At 34.5% G+C, this 21,582-nt stretch overlaps 1 protein-coding gene across 1 annotated transcript; it reads right to left on the minus strand.

The window, feature by feature from the left end:
• Window positions 1-8,462: 8,462 nt before the first annotated feature.
• On the minus strand, window positions 8,463-20,233 carry LOC123908336. Its single transcript, XM_045958955.1, has 6 exons — window positions 19,862-20,233; window positions 19,706-19,759; window positions 19,531-19,611; window positions 18,441-18,510; window positions 18,261-18,349; window positions 8,463-8,830 (listed from the first exon to the last, which is right to left on the minus strand). The coding sequence occupies exons 1-6, from the start codon at window positions 20,054-20,056 to the stop codon at window positions 8,696-8,698; spliced, it is 624 nt and encodes a 207-aa protein (XP_045814911.1). The 5' UTR covers window positions 20,057-20,233; the 3' UTR covers window positions 8,463-8,695.
• Between the last annotated feature and the right edge of the window lie 1,349 nt (window positions 20,234-21,582).

Consider the following 21,582-nt stretch of genomic DNA (forward strand, 5'->3'; position numbering starts at 1 on the left):
AATTGCAAGTAAGCCCCTAAAGATTTCAATCTAGTTATGATGTATCAGTGTTTTTTAATAAAAAAGTATTAGAAAGAAATCAATTTAGATATGCTCATGGAAACTGTAATTAAGCATTTTTAAAAATTGAGACTCATCAAAATTAACGGTTAATTAAGAATTTAGATATGCTCTTGTGAATCTTCTTTCTTCGAGAATAATATTTCATTTTATTTTATTTTATTTTTCTTTTTAGCTTCCTTACCAAAAAAAATTAAATAATTTTTAATTTATAATAATATGAGATATAGGATGAGAGTGTTTAGATATGTCAACTTAATTGGGACGTCTATTTATTCCTTGATGTCTAAATGCTCTTAATTTATCAAAAAAGGACCAATCGTACAATATTATACAAAAATACTAGATTATTGCCTCACAGTTTCATCTCTCCTTCTTTTATTTAAATAAGTGATTTTCACATAGGTTTAAGTTTCATTTGAGTTTTCTTCTTCGTGATTTCTTCGTTGTGTTGTTTTAATCTCGTCTTAGTGCGGAGTAGTTTGTTTTGATTTTTCGTCTTAGTACGGTGTTTGTTTCGATTTCCCGTTTTAGTGCGGTGTTTGTTTTGTTCAAATTTGTAGCTTTCATTCGATCCAAATTCAGTGCAGATTCAATGACTTTAGAGTCATCAACGGTGCAGATCCAGAGACACAACTATTCCGGACATTTGAATTTCGTCATATAAATTGTTGTTACATCGTTTCTTGTTTGGGCCTTGTTACTCGCCCATTTGCTTAGTTTGTATTAGGCCCATATCTTGTACTACTTGACTCACCTATATAAAAGAAACAACATTACAAGAATTTTTTTTTTCCCGAAGGAAATGCAAAGTTAATAATTATATTAGATTGAAGATGTATTTTAATGTTATTGATTAAAATATAAATGTAAAGTTAATAATTATATTAGATTGAAGATGTATTTTAATTTTATTGATTAAAATATGTCGCTTTTAGATGTTATTTACTATGATGACAATTTTTTAGGTTATTTACATTTTTTTTTTGGTACATAAGGTTATTTACATTTTAAATAGATAATGAATTCTATATCTCCTAAATAGATAATGAATTTTTTTAAAAAATTGTATTTTTATTAAAGATCCATTTTTAATTTTCAAACAGGACTCCAAATACTCGGGATCGGCCCAGGTTGTGAGTTTGTTCGCAAATTCATCCTTTTTAGTTTTTAACGAATTTGAAACCTTAAAACCAACACATTAAATATAATAAAGATGACATTGACTTGCCGAAAACAAATTACACGAAAAAATGGATTAAAAAAACAAAATAAACAATCGATCATTTAAATAGAATAAAAAACATTTAGTAATTAATGACAAACTAGAACATTATTGAAAAGAATCGCACGGTGTTTTTAAGGAGTCCAGATCTACTCCATTACTTTATCCTCCATTTCCCTCCAGTTTTCCTCCGGATGAATGACATGTGGCAATTGAATTTTTTAATGGATGAGATTAAACTTCAGTATAGGTTCAATTTTTATGGTTACTCTCTGTACCCTTCTTCTTCTCAACAACTACAACGAAAGATAAAGAGAAAATAACAACAACGTGAACCAACAACATCCACCCCGTTTTTGTTGCTTCACCATCGATCTCTTTATCTTCTAGTCGCCGCCGCCGTAGCGCCTCCGTAGCGCCGCCGTTCATCTCCCGTCGTCCATCTCTATCCCACTGTCACAAACCACCCCAAGGCCACCGCTATTGTTGTTGGTTATGCTATTATTGATTCCAAAACTCTGCAATTTATGTTGATGTTGAGCTTGCAAAAAAAATTCTATTTGTTAATGCAAAATCAGATTTCATTTAATCAAAGTGTAGATTCGTAGAATCTCATTTTCTCCCATTTTTCAATTTTGCGATTCAACAAATCTACAATAGAGGTCACGCCGGAGACTTAGCGAGAGCGCGGTGGGCTTTCACTTCGAGATGCGGCTGAGAAAAAGGTTCACGTTTTCAACAGAGTGCTGCAATGGGAAAAAAGATTTGGGAAAAATTGCAAATCCAAAAAAATTGGGAAAAAATTGCAGAGCTTTGACATGGTGGATTTGAGAGAAAGAAGAACTAATAATATAAACATAGTGGTGGCGGAGCTTTGGCATGGTGGTGGCCGTCGACGGTGGCAATGCAAAATTGTTGAATGCAAACAGAGAAGATGAGCGTACAGAGAAGTAACCATAAAAATTGAACCTATACTGAAGTTTAATCTCATCCATTAAAAATTTTAATTGCCACATGTCATTCATCAGGGGAAAACTGGAGGGAAATTGAGGATAAAGTAATGGAGTGGATCTGGACTCGTTTTTAAGGGTTTAGGATGGTTAAATGTTGTTTAAAAATGACCGGACACAAAACAAGATGAAAACAAGATCCCACACACAATTGTTGTTAGACATTAGTTAAATGATTAAATGAATCTCATAATTTGATCGTCCCAAAAATAATAAATAAAATAGATAATTTGATACGGCAATTAAGTAATAACATCCATTGAGAATTTGTATCATACTGTATAATTGATGCATAATCGTGCAAGCCCTCTTACAAAATAGGAGACTCTATTCTCTGTTATGAATATTTTGAAACAAAGAGGAAGGTCAAGGTGATTAAGTGAAGTTCTAACCTCTATATTCCTAATCTTCAAGTAAAGAACACACCCGCTTCCATTGAAATCCTTAGGATGAAAGAATGCAAAGAAAAAAAAAATACAATGTCTAGTTTACCTATAGTCCTTCAATGTTCATCTTTTTTGTCGTTTTACTCCCTCAACATTCATCTTTCTTTTTGTCTAGTTTATCTTCACTTTGGTCCATGGGTACATGGCATAAGTTAGCATAGTCAACAAAGTGTCCGCCTCGGCAACAATAAACGATTTAGTAACAAAACTAAACATCAAGGGCTACTTTGACTAACTTAAGTTAAATTCAGGGACATTTAAATGTTTTTTTTTGTGATTCAAGAACTACTATGACGAGTGACACTTTTAGGGACTAAAATTATTTTTTACTCGTCAAAAGAATGACTAAATTGATTGGTTTTGTTATTGATTGAAAAAAAATGTTAAACAAAATCAATTACAATTACAATAATTTAATAAATAATTTTGCATAACAAAAACCCAAAAAAAAAATCTAAATGAGAATATATTAATTATAATAAAATATCATTGCCATATAAAATTTGCATTAGTTTAAGTTTCACTTTAGGCTCCATGGGACACACAAGTTGAATTCTGCTCCTCCCAACCAAATTATTTTCATACACATAAGTCAGGAATCGTATTCAAAACCCTTAACATTTAGATCAATTTATTGTTAGTTAAAGTTTAGAATTTATTTATAGTGTTTCGTATGTAAAGCTCGGTTAGTAGTGAAGTTTTATTTGGGGAGATACTGGTGAAGGCAAGAAATACCATGTTGTGAGTTGGGAAATCATTACTCAACCTAAATGTGTGGGTAGAGCTGTAAAAAGGGCCTTAAGGGGCCGGCCCTTTAAGGGGCGGACCCACTTATTCCTAATTATTAATTTTATTTAAATTTTAAACACAGTTTTTTTAGGGTGCCGATCGTGGACAGTGCTGATTGAAGAAAAAGAGAATAAGTTCACGACACTAGAAAAATTGTTTAAAATTTAAATAAAATTAATAATCAGGAATAAGTGGATCCGCCGCTTAAAGGGCCGGCCCCTTAAGGCCCTTTTTACAGCTCTATGTGTGGGTGGCAAGGCCGGTCCTGAGTTTTTGGAGGCCATATGCAAATATAAAAAGTGGCCCTTTAATAAATAAAAAGGCATTTTTTTTAAAAAAAAAATCCTTGATTTAAATTACAAATAGCATAAAAAAAATCATCATTACAATTAACGTAAAAATAGTCATAGTCTAATCAATAATAATAAAAAAAATTCTAACTACTTAAAACGAGTCATTTTTGGAACATTTTTTAAAGGAAATTTGTCAATTAAGTAATGTATTAAATTTTACACTCCCTAATTTATTAAAACCCCAACTCCATAAAAGATATTATGGACCTAACAATTGGACTTTTGCAATTTGTTGTATAATATATTAATTTTTGCATCCCTAATTTACTAATACTACTACACTTAAAAAAAATTGAGGCTTTCATTTTTAGGAGGCCTGATGCCACAACACATGTTGCACATTTGTCTAGGTGGGGCCTGGTGGGTGGGCTTGGTGCGCCTGGATGTTATGAATAGAGTGTGTCTCATGAAATTGGGATGGGACGTGAGTAGTGGTGCTAATGGATTGTGTTGTGCAGTTTTGCGTGGGAAGTATGGTCGAGGTGCTTCTGATATGATGAAGATTTCGGCTAAAATATCATATTCGAGTTTGTGGAAAAACTTAGTGAAGCTAATACCGTCGATTGAAGCTCATTACTGTAGAGCCATTGGTAATGGGCAAACGACTTGTGCATGGATAATGCCTTGCATTGAACCTGGCCTGCGCATCATGGATCTTGATGTAACTATTCCCGAACATTAAGGGTATGTTTGGTTGTGAGAAGAAAATGAGAAGAGAGAAAAAGGTGAGAGAGAGTTTGAGAAGAGAGAAAAATGTGAGAAATAAAGTAGATTTGATGTGTTGTTTGGTATAAGAGAGAAATGAGAGAAATAGAAGAGAAAGAGATGTATGTACTTTTTGAAAGGACAAAAACACTCTTATTTTTTTATTTATTTAATCAAGCAATTTACTCACTTGATAAAATTATTTAAATTAAATTCAAATCATTAGATTACTTTTTTCTTTTTAAACATCAATTATTAGATTAATGGCTTAAATGCAGTTTCGCCCCCCTTGTTTTGATTAAATCAGAATTTTACCCCCCATGTTTTATAATTTTTTGGATTTTGCCCCCCCTAAAATTCTACTTTCGAGTCACAACTTCAAAGCTTCTCACACAACTCAATTTGGATCAATAATTCACCAAACGAATATCAAATGACCGTAATCGAGTTATCTTTTCACAAAATCAAACCCCACTAAATTTGGAGTTACAAAAAGAGATTAATTACCGTTTTAGTGAAGGTATGTCCTCCAAAATTCTGCATAAAATCTGCTTTCGAGTCACAACTTCAAAGCTTCTCACACAACTAAATTTGGATCAATAATTCACCAAACGGATACCGAAATAACCATAATCGAGTTAGATTTTCACAGAATCAAACCCCACTAAATTTGGAGTTACAAAGAGAGATTAATTACCATTTTAATGAAGGTCTGTCAAATTACTAATTTTGCAGAAATCTACTTATGACCTTCAAATTCAACATCGTCTACCAAACACATCGTAACTTCAAATTTGACGAAATTTAAATGACAACAAGGGTAATTTAGTTAGCTTTTCTTACATGTAAATACTATTGAAAAATGAGCTACAGGGTGAGAGACATGACAAAAATACCAGTAATAGTTCCATACAATAATTGATTTGGACTGACCTTCACTAAAATGATAATTAATCTCTCTATGTAACTCCAAATTTAGTGGAGTTTGATTCTGTGGAAAACTAACTTGATTGCGGTCATTTAGGTACCAGTTTGGTGAATTATGGATCCAAATGGAATTCCGAGCGAAGTTTTGAAGTTGTGACTCGAAAGCAGATTTTGTGCAGAATTTTGGGGGACATACCTTCACTAAAACGGTAATTAATCTCTCTTTGTAACTACAAATTTAGTGAGATTTGATTATGTAGAAAGATAACTCGATTACGGTCATTTCGGTATACGTTTGGTGAATTATTGATCCAAATTGAGTTGTGTGCGACGCTTTGAAGTTGTGACTTGAAAGCAGAATTTTAGGGGGGGGGGGGGGCAAAATAGGGATGGCAATGGGTAGGGTATGGGTAGGGTACTATAGTACCCATCCCCGTACCCGCGGATTGAAAAAATACCCGTACCATACCCGGGTGGGTAACAACTTTTGCCCCCGTCCCCATACCCTATGGGTACCTAGGTACCCATACCCGTTACTCGCATTTTTACTAAAAATAAATTGATCAATTATAAAATATCATATAATTTTAATATAATTAAAAAAAATTTAAAGATTTTAATATTGACTAATGAAAATTATAAACAAAATTATTACTAACCTTATCTTAAAGTTCATATTTATGTTAAATATTCACATTATTTTTATATTATGTTATACATAAACATTTTTATTAAAAATATGTAATAGTTTAGTAGAGTTGTATTGTTTTAAATTGATTTACATATATATTATAATATACTAATATAAATAAAATAAATAAATATATATTATACGGGTATGGGGCGGGGTGGGTACTAAGGTATCCGTACCCGCACCCATACCCGTTCAATTTTGCGGGTAATTATCCATACCCAAAATGCGGGTTTTTACCCTACCCGTTGTGGGTAATTTTTGCGGGTACCCTCTGGGTATGGGTCAAATTGCCATCCCTAGGGCAAAATCCAAAAAATTATAAAAAAAGGGGGTAAAAGTCCGCGTTTTAAAACGGGGGTAAAATTCCGATTTAATCAAAATAGGGGGGATAAAACTGCATTTAAGCCTAGATTAATTTTGCTTATCAAAAAAAAAATTATTAGATAAATTTTTATTTGAAAAATTCAATTAGGAAATTAAGGAAAAAGATATGGGCAAAATTGTAATATCATTAAGACGATCACTTTCTCTACTCTTTCTTCTCTCCTTAGTGGTCTGTTTGGTACAAGAGAAAAAGAGAAGAGAGAAAGAGGAGAGAAATACGGCATTTCTCTTGTTTGGCACATGTGAGAAAAAGAAAAGAGATATAAAATTGATGTGGGGCGCACTCATTTTTGTTTCTCTTCTTATGAGGGAAGAAAGAGCAGAGAAATGGCTCATTTGATGTTTTTTTGCCATTAATGCCCTTCCATTTAAGATACCCCACCATAATTTCTTTTGTTTTATTTATGGGCATTCTTGTATTTTTATAAATAATCAATATTTCTGTCTTCTCTATTTCTCTTCTTTTTCTCTTATACCAATCAACATATCAAATCTACTCTAATTCTCACGTTTTTCTCTCTTCTTTTACTTTTTCTCACCTATTTCTCTCTTCTCACTTTCTCTTCACAACCAAACGGACCCTAGAGGAGAAATAAAAAGCATGTGAGTCCCATGGTTTTAACTCCTCTCTTTCATGTCTCTCTTCAAACCAAACAAGAGAAATTAGCACTTTCTCTTCAAACTCTCTCTCCCCAACTTCTCTCTTCCCTATTTCACCCAAACCAAACATAGTGGCTGCTGGAATTGGGATGACTTACGGTGGCTGCCGACAAGTATTTTAAATAAATTGATTGTTATTCCTCCTCCTGAAGAGATTAATGGTGATGATTTTTAATTTCTGGCCATCAGGGAAGCATGGTAATTTTTCAGTTGCCTCGGCATATAATTTTCTGGATGAAACTGAGCATCAAACAAAAGCTCCAACTTGGAACATTATTTGGCCAATAAATGCTTGTGAGAGGGTGAGAGCATTTTTTTGGCTTTTAAAACATGGCTGACTTTTGACTCATTATCGGTAGAGCAAAATGAACTTAGGTCCGCCTTTCTGCGTGTTTTGTGAAGACGAGAAAGAGACGGAACTGCATGTTTTGCGAGACTGCTAGTGGGTGTGGAGGTATTTCAAGAGGTAGTAATGCTGAGTGGTGTGGAGGTTTTGCTAAAGGATTGAGAACTTGTAATGTTATGATGGCACAGCGTTGGGGTGCTTAGGAAGGGTTACGGTATACTTGGAGGTTGGAATTTCATCATGTAGAGCTTCATTTGGATTCTAAAATAATAGTGGACATGTTGGTTAAGAAAATTAGGAGACTTTTGCAATCCGATTGGGAAGTTTATATTCGTCATATGTATCGGGAGGCAGGCAAATTTATGTGTGGATGCTCTCGCGAGTATTGGTTTGGTTCAGGAGATACTATGATATTTTATGAGTCTTGTCCGACTCAAATTCGTCATGTCTTTGACTTAGATGTAGCCGGATCTCCTGTGTCCAAGCTAATTGCTTTGTAATTCTTTTTCGGGACTTAGTCCCTCCATTATATCAAAAAAAAAAAAGCTCGGTTGGTAGTTGCAAATATGTTGATATTTTGAATCTGAGTTTTAACTGAGTTAAGCTCACGAAGACAAAACATATTTTACTCTATACACATATTATATGTATGTATGTATAAACAAATTTGAAAAGGTCGGAGTAATTGCATCACACTTCATTCAGTTTTAAGAATATTGTATAGTTTGCTTAATTTTAAAAAATAAATAAAATAAAATCCTCCACCTCCAAAATACTCCCAAACATAGCAAGATTTAGCTTTAATCAGGGACAAAACAACATGCGTTTAAATGTGAGACAACATTATCAGACATACCAAAATGTAATGTCCAACGCGGTTCGGTGAAATGAGATTCATAAGCAAAACCACACCATATCATATGTACGTAGTAAATAAATGTCTGATAATGTTAGGCCTACATAAGAGGATTTCCATGCTTTCAATATGGATCCAGATAGTGATGCAATACTTTATTTCTGAAGAGGTTGTAGCAGAAATAATAGTACCCAGTCAAATCAAATCAAATCGAGAACAACCGTCTACATGCTTTTGTTACTATCTATCTTTGAGTTCCTGTTCAAATTGAAGCAACTTTTCCCGAACTGGCTGTAAAAATAGCTTCAAGTCATTGCATATTTCAATTTTATCTTGATGTGAGATATCCGATGCTTCATTAAGTCTCACTTCCATCTGCATAGTGAAAATTGCCGTAATGAACAAATAGATGTGATCAAGCAAATAACAAGTCATAATTTAATTAAAGCAGTGAGGAGAGTTAATAATACATGGAAACACCTAAATAAATACAGTAAGAACAAAGCTTATTTTCTGTAGACTCACTTCCCTAATGCTTAAACAGGCAAAAAAAAATCCCTAGGAAAAAAGGATAACTGCTTATGAACTATTGAACTTTGGTTCGGAAATTACATCTTAGATAGGGTACACTGATGTAGGACATTGAAGGGTTCCATAGGTAAGAATAAGGGCTTAAATTTGGCATTAATGTTGGTGGATTAAGAGATTTGGAATCAATATAATGATCAAAAGGGTCAAGTGGAGATAAACTTTAGGTGCTGAGAGCAGTACTTGTAGAGAATGCCTATAATACATAGGAAAAAAGATAAACCATCAAAATCACAAAGAATAGCACATGGATTTGGATTGGAATATATATATAACTACGTTAACATAAATCATGCAAGATATACCTGCTAGCTAATAATTAACGGGCAAAACCTAACCTCTCTGTCAGAAAGATCATCATAATATATATGGTGGAATAAGGCATGTGTTACTGAATCAGTTTAAGCAAGCCAATCATGTCATGTACAAAAATAACAACATAAGTAGGCCACAATTAGTTAGTAGCTTAACAAACATATATCTTTGTGTTTTTCTCTATCTTTTTCTTTTAAATTTTCACATTTACAATTCTGGTTTTGGTATGCGAAAATTTCTCTCTTATTTGAATAGATATAATCAATTCCATTAAGTAATATGTTTATGATTCGAATTGAAATAATCGATCAGCACATATAGGAAATCAATTGCATGAATTAACATTTTGACATTTGAATTGTTTGGTACATCAAGATTCTGTATTTCATATTGGTTCGTTGATCACAGGAATAGGATGATTGCATTTCATAAAATCTTGTTTTGCACATAGGTGATAAGTCCAAGAAAATTTTAGTACCATCTTATCAATAAAGAGCAGGTTCAAAAATTTGCAAAAAGCTTTTAAATCTCAATTCACCCATCTCTTGAGTTTAGCCACAATCCAACAAATATGACTTTTAATTATGTATATTGTTCGATATGACTGATTAATGGAATTTGATGCCAAAAAACTAAATGCTGACTTTTTTTTTTTTAACGGTATTATGAAAGTGGAATGATAGAATGAAATGATCCATTAATTGAATACGATTACACAGGCTCCATATATATAGGAGTTTTGGATCTAAAGCTAAGCTAATACAGAGGTCAAAGTAGTGGTGAAAACACACTAGTAACTATCAATAAGCTAGTAAAAACTACTCTAAGTAACTGACTTGTGTGTTAATTGAGCTTGTTTGTCATCAGTGTCTTCTTGGTGTAATACCCCCCACAAGTTGGAGCGTGGTAAATATCAAGCATCCCCAACTTGGATAGTAGATGGTTGAAAGGTTGAGGAAGCAACGCTTTGGTGAAGAAATCAGCTAACTGATGCTGAGAGGAGACAGGTAAAAGCTTCATGAGGCCTGAGTGAAGTTTTTCACACACAAGATGGCAATCAATCTCCAAGTGCTTAGTGCGTTTGTGGAAAATCGGATTAGCAGCAATGTGGATAGCACTAAGGTTATCACAGTAAAGGACAGGAGGTTTAATGAGGGTAACATGGAGATACTTGGACAAGTACATAAGCCATTGAAGCTCACAAGTGGCTGCAACTAGCGCACGATATTCTGCTTCAGATGAAGAACAAGAAATAGTAAGTTGTTTCTTCGTTCTCCATGAAATGAGGGACTTGCCTGTGAAGAAACATTGGCCAGATATGGAAAGGCGTGTATCCTTACATCCAGCCTAATCGGCATGAGAAAAACCAATGAGCTGTAAAGATGAGTCACAAGGAAAGAAAATTCCACGCCCAGGACATGATTTCAGATATCTAAGAACACAAGTTGCTGCATTATAATGAGTAACAGTGGGAGCTGAAAGAAATTGACTTAATTGTTGAGTGATGAAAGTAATATCTGGCCTTGTAGCATTCAAGTAAAGCAATCGACCCACCAATCTTCTATAGGCAGACACATCTGCATAAGCAGAGGTAGAATCATGGTGAAGTTTCAATGAAGGATCAGGTGTGTTCACAGGTTTGGAACCAAGCATTCCAGCATCAGTAATCAAGTCAAGACAATACTTGCGTTGGCATAAAGAAATACCAGATTTGGAATGAGCAACTTCCAAAGCAAGGAAATACTTTAGTGTTCCTAAATCCTTGATTTTGAAAGTATGATGTAAAGCAGACTTGATAGAATTAATTTCAGTGAGGGAATTACCAGCAATAATAACATCATCAACATACACAAGGAGAATGAGGAATAATGAAGAAGATTGTCTGGTGAAGAGAGAATGATCTGAAGATGCTTGAATGAATTGAAGGTCCAGGAGAAATTTTGTCAGTTTCTCATTCCATTGCCTACTAGCTTGTTTAAGACCATATAAAGACTTGACCAATTTACAAGCTTGATTGGGTTTGGTGAGGTCAACACCAGGTGGGATTGTCATGTACACATCTTCCTTCAAATCTCCATGTAAAAACTCGTTGTTTACATCCAACTGATGAATAACCCAATTGTGTATAGATGCCAAAGCAATAACTGTGCACAGTTGTAAGTTTAGCTACAGGAGAGTATGTGTCAAAATAATCAAGGCCCTCAACTTGATTATAGCCCTTAGCCACTAAACGAGCCTTAAACCTCTCTATAGAACCATCAGCATGATGTTTAATTTTGTAAACCCACCTGCATCTAATAGGCTTCACATTGGGTGGTAAATCAACAATTGTCCAAGTACCAGTATTTTCAAGTGCAGTTAACTCAGCTTGCATGGCTTGCTTCCAACAATCAAACTTACTAGCTTCGGCATAGGATTTTGGCTCAGTTTGATTAGTGATAGTACATGCATAATGACAATGAGAAGCAGACAGATTAGAGTAAGAAATTAGATAAAGGATAAAGGCTACCTGATGATGATGTGGTTGGTATAATGGATGAATTACAAACATAATCATGTAGATAAGTTGGTTTATGAGTGTTTCTGGTGGAATGTCTGGGAGAGGGAGCAGAGACAGTATTTCTTGGAGGAGAATGAACAGGTACAGAGTTAATAGGTGGAGATGAATTAGGAGATGGAGAGGACAATGAATCAGGTGTTGGGGCAGAAGTGGAGTTAGTTGAGAAGTAATCCCATGAAGGAGTAACAGATGATGGTGAGGAAGGATATGGCAAAATATGTTCATGAAAATTAACATGCCATGAAATAAAAATTTCTCTATTATGCATGTCAAGTAGAACATAACCTTTGTAACCATTAGTATAACCCAAGAAGACACATTTGCGAGCTCTAGAATCAAGTTTAGTTCTATGGACAAGTAGAGTAGAAGCATAGCACAATGAACCAAACACTTTAAAAGTATCAATATCAGGAACAGTATCAAACAGTTTCTGATATGGGGACATATTATGGAGGAGAGGAGTAGGGACACGATTGATGAGAAAGGTAGCATGAAGTAAGGCATAAGACCAATATTGTTTAGGGATTTTGGACTGAAACAATAATGCTCTACCTGCATTAAGGAGATGTTGGTGTTTACGTTCTACTCTACCATTTTGTTGTGGTGTTTCCACACAAGAACGTTGATGTAAAATGCCTTTAGAAGAATAAAATGTGTTAAGCATAAATTCAGGACCATTATCAGATCTAATAATTTTGGGAATTGTTTGAAATTGAGTTTCAAGCATAAGAATGAATTCCTGAAGTTTAGGAGTAGCTTCAGCTTTGGATTTTAATAACAATATCCATACAAAACGTGAAAAATCATCAACAATGGTTAGAAAATATTTGTGGCCATGGACATAATTAATAGCTAAAGGACCCCATATATCACAATCTAATAGCTCAAATTTGGATTTAGCATGTGAAGTGCTTAAAGGAAAAGACAATTTGCGTTGCTTAACAAAGTGACAGATGTCACAAACAGATTTATTATCAACAGAAATTGATGGGTACATAGAAATCATAGAGGAAAGTCTAGAATTTGAAACATGACCTAACCTAAAGTGCCAAAGGGCATTATTAGGGATAATGTGGGGTTGGGAAACAATATTATTGACAGAACTAGAAGATAAAATTGAGCTTGCTGGTGTAGGAAGGAATTGAGAATTGACTTGAAGTTTGTATAAGCCATCCACATGATCACCCAAACCAATCATCATCTTGGATTGCACATCCTGTATAATACAAGTTTTGGCATTAAACAGGACGGCGCAATTTAATGAAGAACATAGCTTGGCCACAGATATGAGATTGAGTTGGAAATCCGGGGAATATAATACATGTGAAATGCAAAAGTTTGGTGAAAATGAAATGTTACCAGCATGATGAACAACAACAGAATTTCCATTAGGTAACTTAATGTGAATAGGTTTGATTCTATAAAATGAAGTAAACCATTGTAATGAAGAACAAACATGGTCAGAAGCACCAGAGTCTAATAGCCAATATGAAGAATCTGCTGGAGTAAGCCCTAAAAGTCAATCTATTTTGATAGAATCTTCTTTTGTATCATGACTTTGATTTATATGTTTAATATATATAACAAGGCATTTCTTTATTATGTTGGTTTCAAACTAATAAAGTCCCTAGAATAGCTAGTCTGTTTAATGGAACATTAAGTGTGACTTAATCGTGAGATCTCATTAGACACAAGGACACTATTCTTAAAGTATCCGTAGTCAAGTTTTACTTTGATGTGGGATAATAGTAAAACATAGAGACTATTATGTGAGTAGAATGGTGACCTCATCTCACGAGTCATGGATATGAGATATCAAGTCTTCACATAGATATAAATATTAGGAGTAATATTTATATTGGATTGACCCGCCATGAGAATACTACATAGTAAAACTTATGAAAAATGTCATAAGATATTCTCATAGTGATAGTGGTGTATTCTACCCTTTGACCTGAAACCACTATGTACCCTAGATGTAGGAGTCGGGTGCTTTATCACCATTCAAACATTGTCTGTAACAAGATGACCATAAAGTTGGTTGATGGGTACTCCACGAATCATGATGAGGGATATGAGTGACCTAGATGGAATTTGTCCCTCCTACATAACAGGAGAAATGTCTATGGGCCCAATATTGAACTAGACAAGGGTGACATGCTATGCCTTGTGTTCAATATAGACATGAGGACAAAAGGGTAATTATACACACAATCATTATCACATAAAGGTTTCGTCAGATCACATGACATTCTCGTCACTTGGGTAGCAGTGATGTGTTGCTAGCTTCTTAAAAAAAAAAGTGATGTGTTGCTAGATACCGCTCACTGTTTATAATGTTAAATATGTGATTTAATATTATTGCCAACGTTACGAGAACCTACAGGGTCACACACAAAGGACAGATAGATGAGAGAAATAAATAAGTAAGACTTATTTATAAAATAATAAGTAGGACTTATTAGTAATTAAATAATTATGACTTATTATTTAATTTATGAAAATAGAGAAATGCGGTCCACCGTAAGGTACGGTGTATTTAAGTGCTTGACTTGATGACCACACAAGTGGTTCTATAAATAGAACCCTTGTGGTGAAGTTTAAAAAAGTTTAACCTAATTCACAAAGTTAGAAACTTAGCCGCCGCTCTCTAAACCCTATTTTCTCTGAATCTCCGTTGGAATTGGCTAGCACCTGTCATCAGAGAAGTTCTGTTCGTGTGGACTGAGTAGAGACATCGCTATTTTGCTTTGTTCGTGATCAGAAACTGTTTCTGCTTCAAAGGATCTGCCCTTCGAGAGGTAAACACATGAATCCTTAAAGTGTTTAAGTTTGTGTTTTATTTGTGATTAATGATTTAATCAAGATCCGTTCATCGGGATTGTTCCGCTAAGAGGATTAATTTTTTTTGAAAAACCCCTCTTAAATCCCAACAGAATCAGTGTGAAGAGAACAAGTAAGAGTAGAGACTAGGGGTGCTCAAATCCAAACCAATCCAAATAAAAACCGAAAACCGATCCAAAAAAACCGAAAACCGTAAAAAACCGAAGTTTTTTGGATGTGTTTGGATGTTCTTTTGTAAAAACCGCTGGATCGGATCGGATTTCGGATTGATTTCTTAAAACCGATCCAAACCGAACCAAACCGCATACATATATTTTAATGTTTATTTATCTTTTTATTAGTATAAATATATATATTGCATTAACCTTTTTTTCATTTTAAATTTTGTTAATACTATATGTTAGTTTAATTTAATCTATTTTAAATTTTGATAATACTATATGTTAGTTTAATTTAATCTATTTTTTTTTTCTTTTTATATGTTTCGAATATAATTTGTAATTGTCATTCCAAAATATTAATTTTCAATATATTATATGTTATATTTTACATCAAACTTAATATTTATTTTGTCAAAAATGTCAAACTATTATTTTGTAGCGTTTTTTATAATATTTATATTTATTAAAAAAAATTACAATTTATAATTTGGATATCCAAAAACCGATCCAAATTAAACCGCATAATATTGGATCGGATTGGATCGGATTTTTTTTATTTGTCATCCAAAACCGAACCAAACCGCAAATAAATTTATTTTTGGATCGGATGAGTTTTTGCCTCAAAACCGATCCAAACCGAACCGCGAGCACCCCTAGTAGAGACAATACCTGAAGGAGGTTCATTTGTGGAAGGACCGTGAGTTAAGGCGGAGATTTGATTAGTGTTGGAAGAAGATGCAGAAGAAGAAGCTTGTGCTGAAGTTGGTAGATTTACTTGCTGAAGCAATGCCATGAGTTGGTGAAACTGTTATTGAGAAATAGTGGAATTGGTAATTGCAGAAGTACTACCCTCAGTGTTACCATTGGAACTTTCACCATCTTCATTAGTAGAAGCATTAACAGAAGCTGCATTTCTTCCTTGATTGGGATGGCTATGTTTTGCATAACAAAATTCAACAACATGATTATTGGGATGACAAAAGGTACAATACTTGTTATTCTTACCACCACCAGAAGTTGTACCTTTACCACGATTGAAAAATTTCTGAGCAGCATTTATCAAGGAAGTAGATTCTTCGACCATAGCAATAGGAGGATGATTATTCTCCTCTTGAACAACAAGAATACACCTTATTCAGGTTTGGAAGAGGATCCATCAATAGAACTTGTGTCTTAACAATAGAAAATTGATCGTTAAGGCCAGTGAGAAACTGAATCACTTGGTCTTCAAGACGATATTGACGAACAAGATGCATAGCAGGACAACGACAAGTGTGAACGCAAGTACAATTGGGAATAGGTCGATGGGAATTCAATTCCGCCCAAATAGACTTCATTTCTGTGAAGTAATCAAGAACAGATTTGGTACCTTGTTTGAGAATTGAGATTGTTGATAGAGGAACGAAGAGTGGCGATGCGGACGCGATCAGCTTTGGAGAATCGTTCAGCAAGATCATGCCAAACGTCAATGGCATTGTCATGAAAAGTGATGGTGGACGCAATCGGATCGGAAACTGAGTTCAAGATCCACGAGTATACGAGATAGTTACCACGTTCCCATTGATTTCGATTCAAATCGTCGAAATCAGGAATCTCCATTGAACCATCGACGAACGGAAGCTTGTTCTTAGCACCGAGTGCATGCTTCATGGATCTGCTCCATGCAAGGTAATTCAGACCATTTAATTTGGGGATAATGCTGATGGAATTAGGACCTTCACTAGGATGGATGTAGAGTATCGAAGCCGTATTGGTTTGAGGAACAACGGGAGCAGCACGAGGCATGATAAACAGATTGAGAAAAACGAGCACATGAATCGAGTAAAAATGGTGGAAAACGAAGCGATTTGCAGAGAAACGAGACAAATCGTGCAAGAAGAAGCTCAAGAACGATGAAGAAAACGGTTATGGAGAATAACGGATCGTAACTAACTTCTCAGAGAGAAGTTTCTGATACCATATTATGAAAGTGGAATGATATAATGAAATGATCCATTAATTGAATATGATTACACAGGCTCCATATATATAGGAGTTTTGGATCTAAAGCTAAGCTAATACTGAGGTCAAAGTAGTGGTGAAAACACACTAGTAACTATCAATAAGCTAGTAAAAACTACTCTAAGTAAAGTGTCTTCTTGGTGTAATAAACGGCAAACAAGAATTTTATTGATAGTAGAAACAAGGACAAGTAGTAATAGACCCAGAAACAGAGTTCAATGCTAACTGTTATTTATTTTGCTATACAAGAGTTCAAATCAAATAGGGAAACAAATCATGATGATAGTAAAGAAATACAGAAACTAACCTTAAGAAATTGTCTAAGATACTCCCAAGATAAAACTAATCCTACGAGATAATCTAAAGATGATATCAAGATATTATAACATATAACATATTTTCATATCTTCTAAACCTTGTTACAAATGTGCCATTCAAAATAAAATATAAAATAAAAAGTTAAAATTTAAAAGGATTTATAAAAAAAGTTAGGGAAGATGAAAAGTTAAAATTCAAGGATTTATAAAAAAATAAAAATATAAAATCAATAGTTAAACGGTAGCAGGTAAATAAATTTAAAAAGTGGATGACATGGCTAGCTTCAATTGGAGTGTGTCTAAAGAGTGTGCTAGAGGGTGTGACCCTAGCATTACTCATATATTAATTAATTAGCTAGTGTCTTGTTGGATTATGTGTGTTTTTACTTTTTCTGAGTCTCAATGTAGCTTCCAGCTAGTGTCGGTGCAAGCTGTAAAGCATATTATTAATTTAGTCATACTAAAAAATATAATATTTCGGTCGGTACTGGGTACCGTTGGATCAAGATATTAGCAACCGCACCCATCCGATCTAATCCGTATAAACCTGTAAGCTTTCACCCATAAGACCCGAAAACCGAAAAGACCCGCCTGCACTGCTGTATTTTCTGACGGTTGGACCGGGTTTCGGTCGGTTCAGTATTTGTTGCGCAGCCCTAGTTTGACCTATGGTTTTTCTTATCTATCTATACCAATATTGTCCTCCATTTGGTCTACCTTCTTCTACAAGACTTCTTCACACAAGCCCAAATTACCAAACATAATTCTGCCGTCTTTTCCACAATAAGTGTGGACTGGCTATTAAGCTATCACAAAATAAATGTGCACCAATGCACATATTTGAGAGAACATCTGGCCTCCTACTTACATCATGTCATAATTCCGTTATGGCACCAACCAGATGAAAAATGGAAGAACCACACAAAAAAAACCCAAATTCCAATCAACAGCTAGACATCTAAGTAACCCGTTTACAATTTCAGTGTCTCAAAAGTGTTAAAATCAATAATAAGAGGTACCTGCAAGTCATCCAGTTCACCATATGAGATCTCTGGAACATCTATATGCCCCCCAAGCAACTTCTTATTTCCTTGTATAATCCACTCCCCTGTATCCAATTGCAAAACATCACTTATAAATAGTCAGACAGAAATGCAAAATAAAAAGAGCAATTGGATTGAAGTGCCAACACGACTCACCTTTCACTTTTAAGGACAACTCATATGTGAAACTGACACGTTTCTTGTTCCGAACGACCACCAGAAATGCCTATAATAAATGTATAACCATTAAGTATCGATCTGTAATATATATACACACACACATACTTGTTTTGATTACGATGTTCAAAATTATCCTTTCATTTTTGGCATAAAATTCATGTTAACTGCACAAACTAACCATGTAACTCACCATCAACTAGGGAGAACACAAAAGTTAAACTATTTTTGAAGAAGTCCATATATAACTTTAGTCAATAGTAAAAAGAACACAAGTAAAAGAAAAAACAATGGGAAAATAAAAAACAAAAACTGGAAAGAAGATTACACTTTTAATGTCTTCAAAGAAAGATTTTCATTTTGTCAAAGACTATTTATTAATTTTCAGTCAAAATTGTCCACGGTGTAAATATTCATTCATTCTTGTGTATTACCTTCGAGAAGCAAGAGATGCATTGTGAATAGATAGATTACATTTTTTACCAATACATTTGTTTTAGATGTATAGAATAGAATATATAGTTTGGTTTTCCTCGCTATTTCACTAAAAAATGAAAAAGAGAATATTATTTTTAGAAAAATTGGATCAAAAAGTAGAAGAAGAAGAAGAAGAATGAATGGAATCGGAACCAGGTTGTTTGAGTGAATTTGAACTCTTCACGCTACAATATTCCCCCACTTATAACAATATTCCCTACTCCCCCCTTTAACTTGTACCACAACTTAGACGCTTTAATCCTCTCTACATCTTCCCTATTTTCTCAAAAGGTGAGTTTAGCCTCACAAAACTGACTTATAAGGTGAGAGTTGTCCAAGTTTATATGCTACTTAGGCCATATGTCGATGAAATGCAGGACTAGACAACACCTTCTATACAGAATCATCTTAAAATGTCACAAAATGAACGTGTGAGTGAGGACATTCGATTCATTACAGAATCATTTGTAGGTGTTAGATCATGTGGAATCTCCGTGCAGGACTGTAAAATAGGGGGGGGCGGGGGGGCACAAGGGAGATGAGAAAACATGACAGTGTCCTTAGAATACAAGAAATGATATAATAAACTCACATCTCCAGCACATTTTGTTACATCTTCCACTTCTGCTCTGCCAGAGGAGAATGGTATAGAGCCCACTGAAATGAGCAACTCCTGAAAACAAAACAAAAATGAATGTATATATTAAATATTATGTATGATTGCAAGATCCAATAGAAGAGATTGTAGAACAAAATGACAAGCAAACCTTAATTCTTGGAATTGCCCAATAGTTAAGACTTTTCTCTTCCCATGTCCCAGCCTGTATTAAAGATTAATGGATTGATGGATAGAAGAAAATAAATAGAACAGTTAGCATAACAATCCTTGGGGAGAAGAAAGAAAAGATAAAACAAATTCATACGCGATTCCAAGCAGAACCAGGCTGCTGAGATTGAGAATGAGAAGGTGGAGCTGCATCTAGCTTGTGGGGCACAGGCAACGGCGCTGCATCTTCGGTGATTTTCCTAACCCAATAAGTGTAAGACGGTTTTTGATTCTGCTCTTCTTTCTCGCTCCTCGTCGACGACGCTGCTTCTGCTCCTCCGAGTGAATCCATTTTACTACAAGCACCGCTCAGGTCACGCCGTCTTTCAACTCACGAAATAGTAAGATGCAGTTGCCGATTGCTCTTCTCGAAGGTTCCTGTAGATCGGAGAAGATAGGTTCAGGTTTTTTAGTTGGATTTTTTTTTTACGGTAGTTGGATTTTATTTTTTGTTAATGTTGAGAAAATCAAATATTTAAGTATCCTTTAGGGACTAATATAATGATATAAATTACTAATGTAGTTATAATACTATAAATATATATTATACTAATGAAGAGAATGGAGAGAATGGAGAAGTTTTATGAGAGTAGAAGAGTTAGATGTATTCATATCATTCATGAAAGGTGCATTTTACATTGAACACAAAGTGGCTTTTTATACTAGTAAAGCCATGGATAAAAACAAATTAAATTTACTATTCTAAGTTGACAAAGATAGATAATAATCTATATTACTATTTTAAGTTGACATTATCCATGAATATTTCAACATTAATAGTGAAACATCTCTTTCACCTTAATTTGATGATTTATTTAATTACTTATAACACTCCCCCTTTGAAATATTCATCATAGTGCTCCATTTAATTTTGTTGAGAAGAATCTGGTGGGAACATACGTTGCCTCGTTAAAAACCTTATTAGGAAAAACCCATTGGGATAAAAACCTCAATAAGGGAAAAAGAGTACAACATTATGCTCCCCCTTAACCAAGCCTAGGTAATTCTTCTTCAAATGTCTCGAAGGTGACGCATTCCAATACTTCGTACGTGTTTCTTGAAGACTGATGTGGAAAGTGCCTTTGTAAAGAGATCGGCCACATTTTCACTCGAACGAATGTATTGAATATCAACCTCTTTGTTTCTTTCTAGCTCTTGTGTGAATGAGAAGAATTTTGGAGGGATGTGTTTGGTTCTATCACTTTTGACGTATCCTTCTTTCATCTGAGTAACACATGCAGCATTGTCTTCATACAAAATTGTTGGATTCTTATCAGTTGGTAAACCAGACGTTCCTTGGATATGTTGAGTTACTGATCTCAACCATCTACATTCTTTGCTAGCTTCATGGAGGGCAATTACTTCAGCATGATTTGAAGAAGTTGCTACAAGTGTTTGCTTTTGAGATCTCCATGATATTGCGGTGTCACCATATGTAAACACATATCCAGTCTGTGATTTAGCATTATGTGGATCTGACAAATATCCTGCATCTGCATAACCAAGTAAAACTGGTTTTGTATTGTTAGAATAAAACAAACCAAAATCAGAAGTACCTCGGAGATATCGAAAAATATGTTTTATTCCTTTCCAATGTCTCTTTGTAGGACATGAACTGAATCTTGCTAGTAAATTCACTGCAAAGGTTATATCAGGCCTTGTACAGTTGGCAAGGTACATGAGTGCCCCAATGGCACTGAGGTATGGTACTTCAGAGCCAAGATCTGTTTCATTTTCTTCCTTAGGTCTAAACGGATCCTTTTCAACATTTAATGTTCTGCCCATCATTGGGGTACTCAAAGGGTTGGCTTTGTCCAT

This window comes from Trifolium pratense, linkage group LG2 (genome assembly GCF_020283565.1).
Source record: "Trifolium pratense cultivar HEN17-A07 linkage group LG2, ARS_RC_1.1, whole genome shotgun sequence".
Lineage (NCBI taxonomy): Eukaryota > Viridiplantae > Streptophyta > Magnoliopsida > Fabales > Fabaceae > Trifolium > Trifolium pratense.

What these genes read in the sequence shown, in the direction of transcription:
- LOC123908336 (XM_045958955.1), bottom strand. Translation starts at nt 20,056, where the DNA reads ATGGATTCACTCGGAGGAGCAGAAGCAGCGTCGTCGACGAGGAGCGAG. An exon ending in GGGCAATTCCAAGAATTAAG is followed by an intron (nt 19,612 to 19,705) that starts GTTTGCTTGTCA and finishes TTTTGTTTTCAG; the next exon opens with GAGTTGCTCATTTCAGTGGG. An exon ending in GTGAACTGGATGACTTGCAG is followed by an intron (nt 8,831 to 18,260) that starts GTACCTCTTATT and finishes TTCACTATGCAG; the next exon opens with ATGGAAGTGAGACTTAATGA.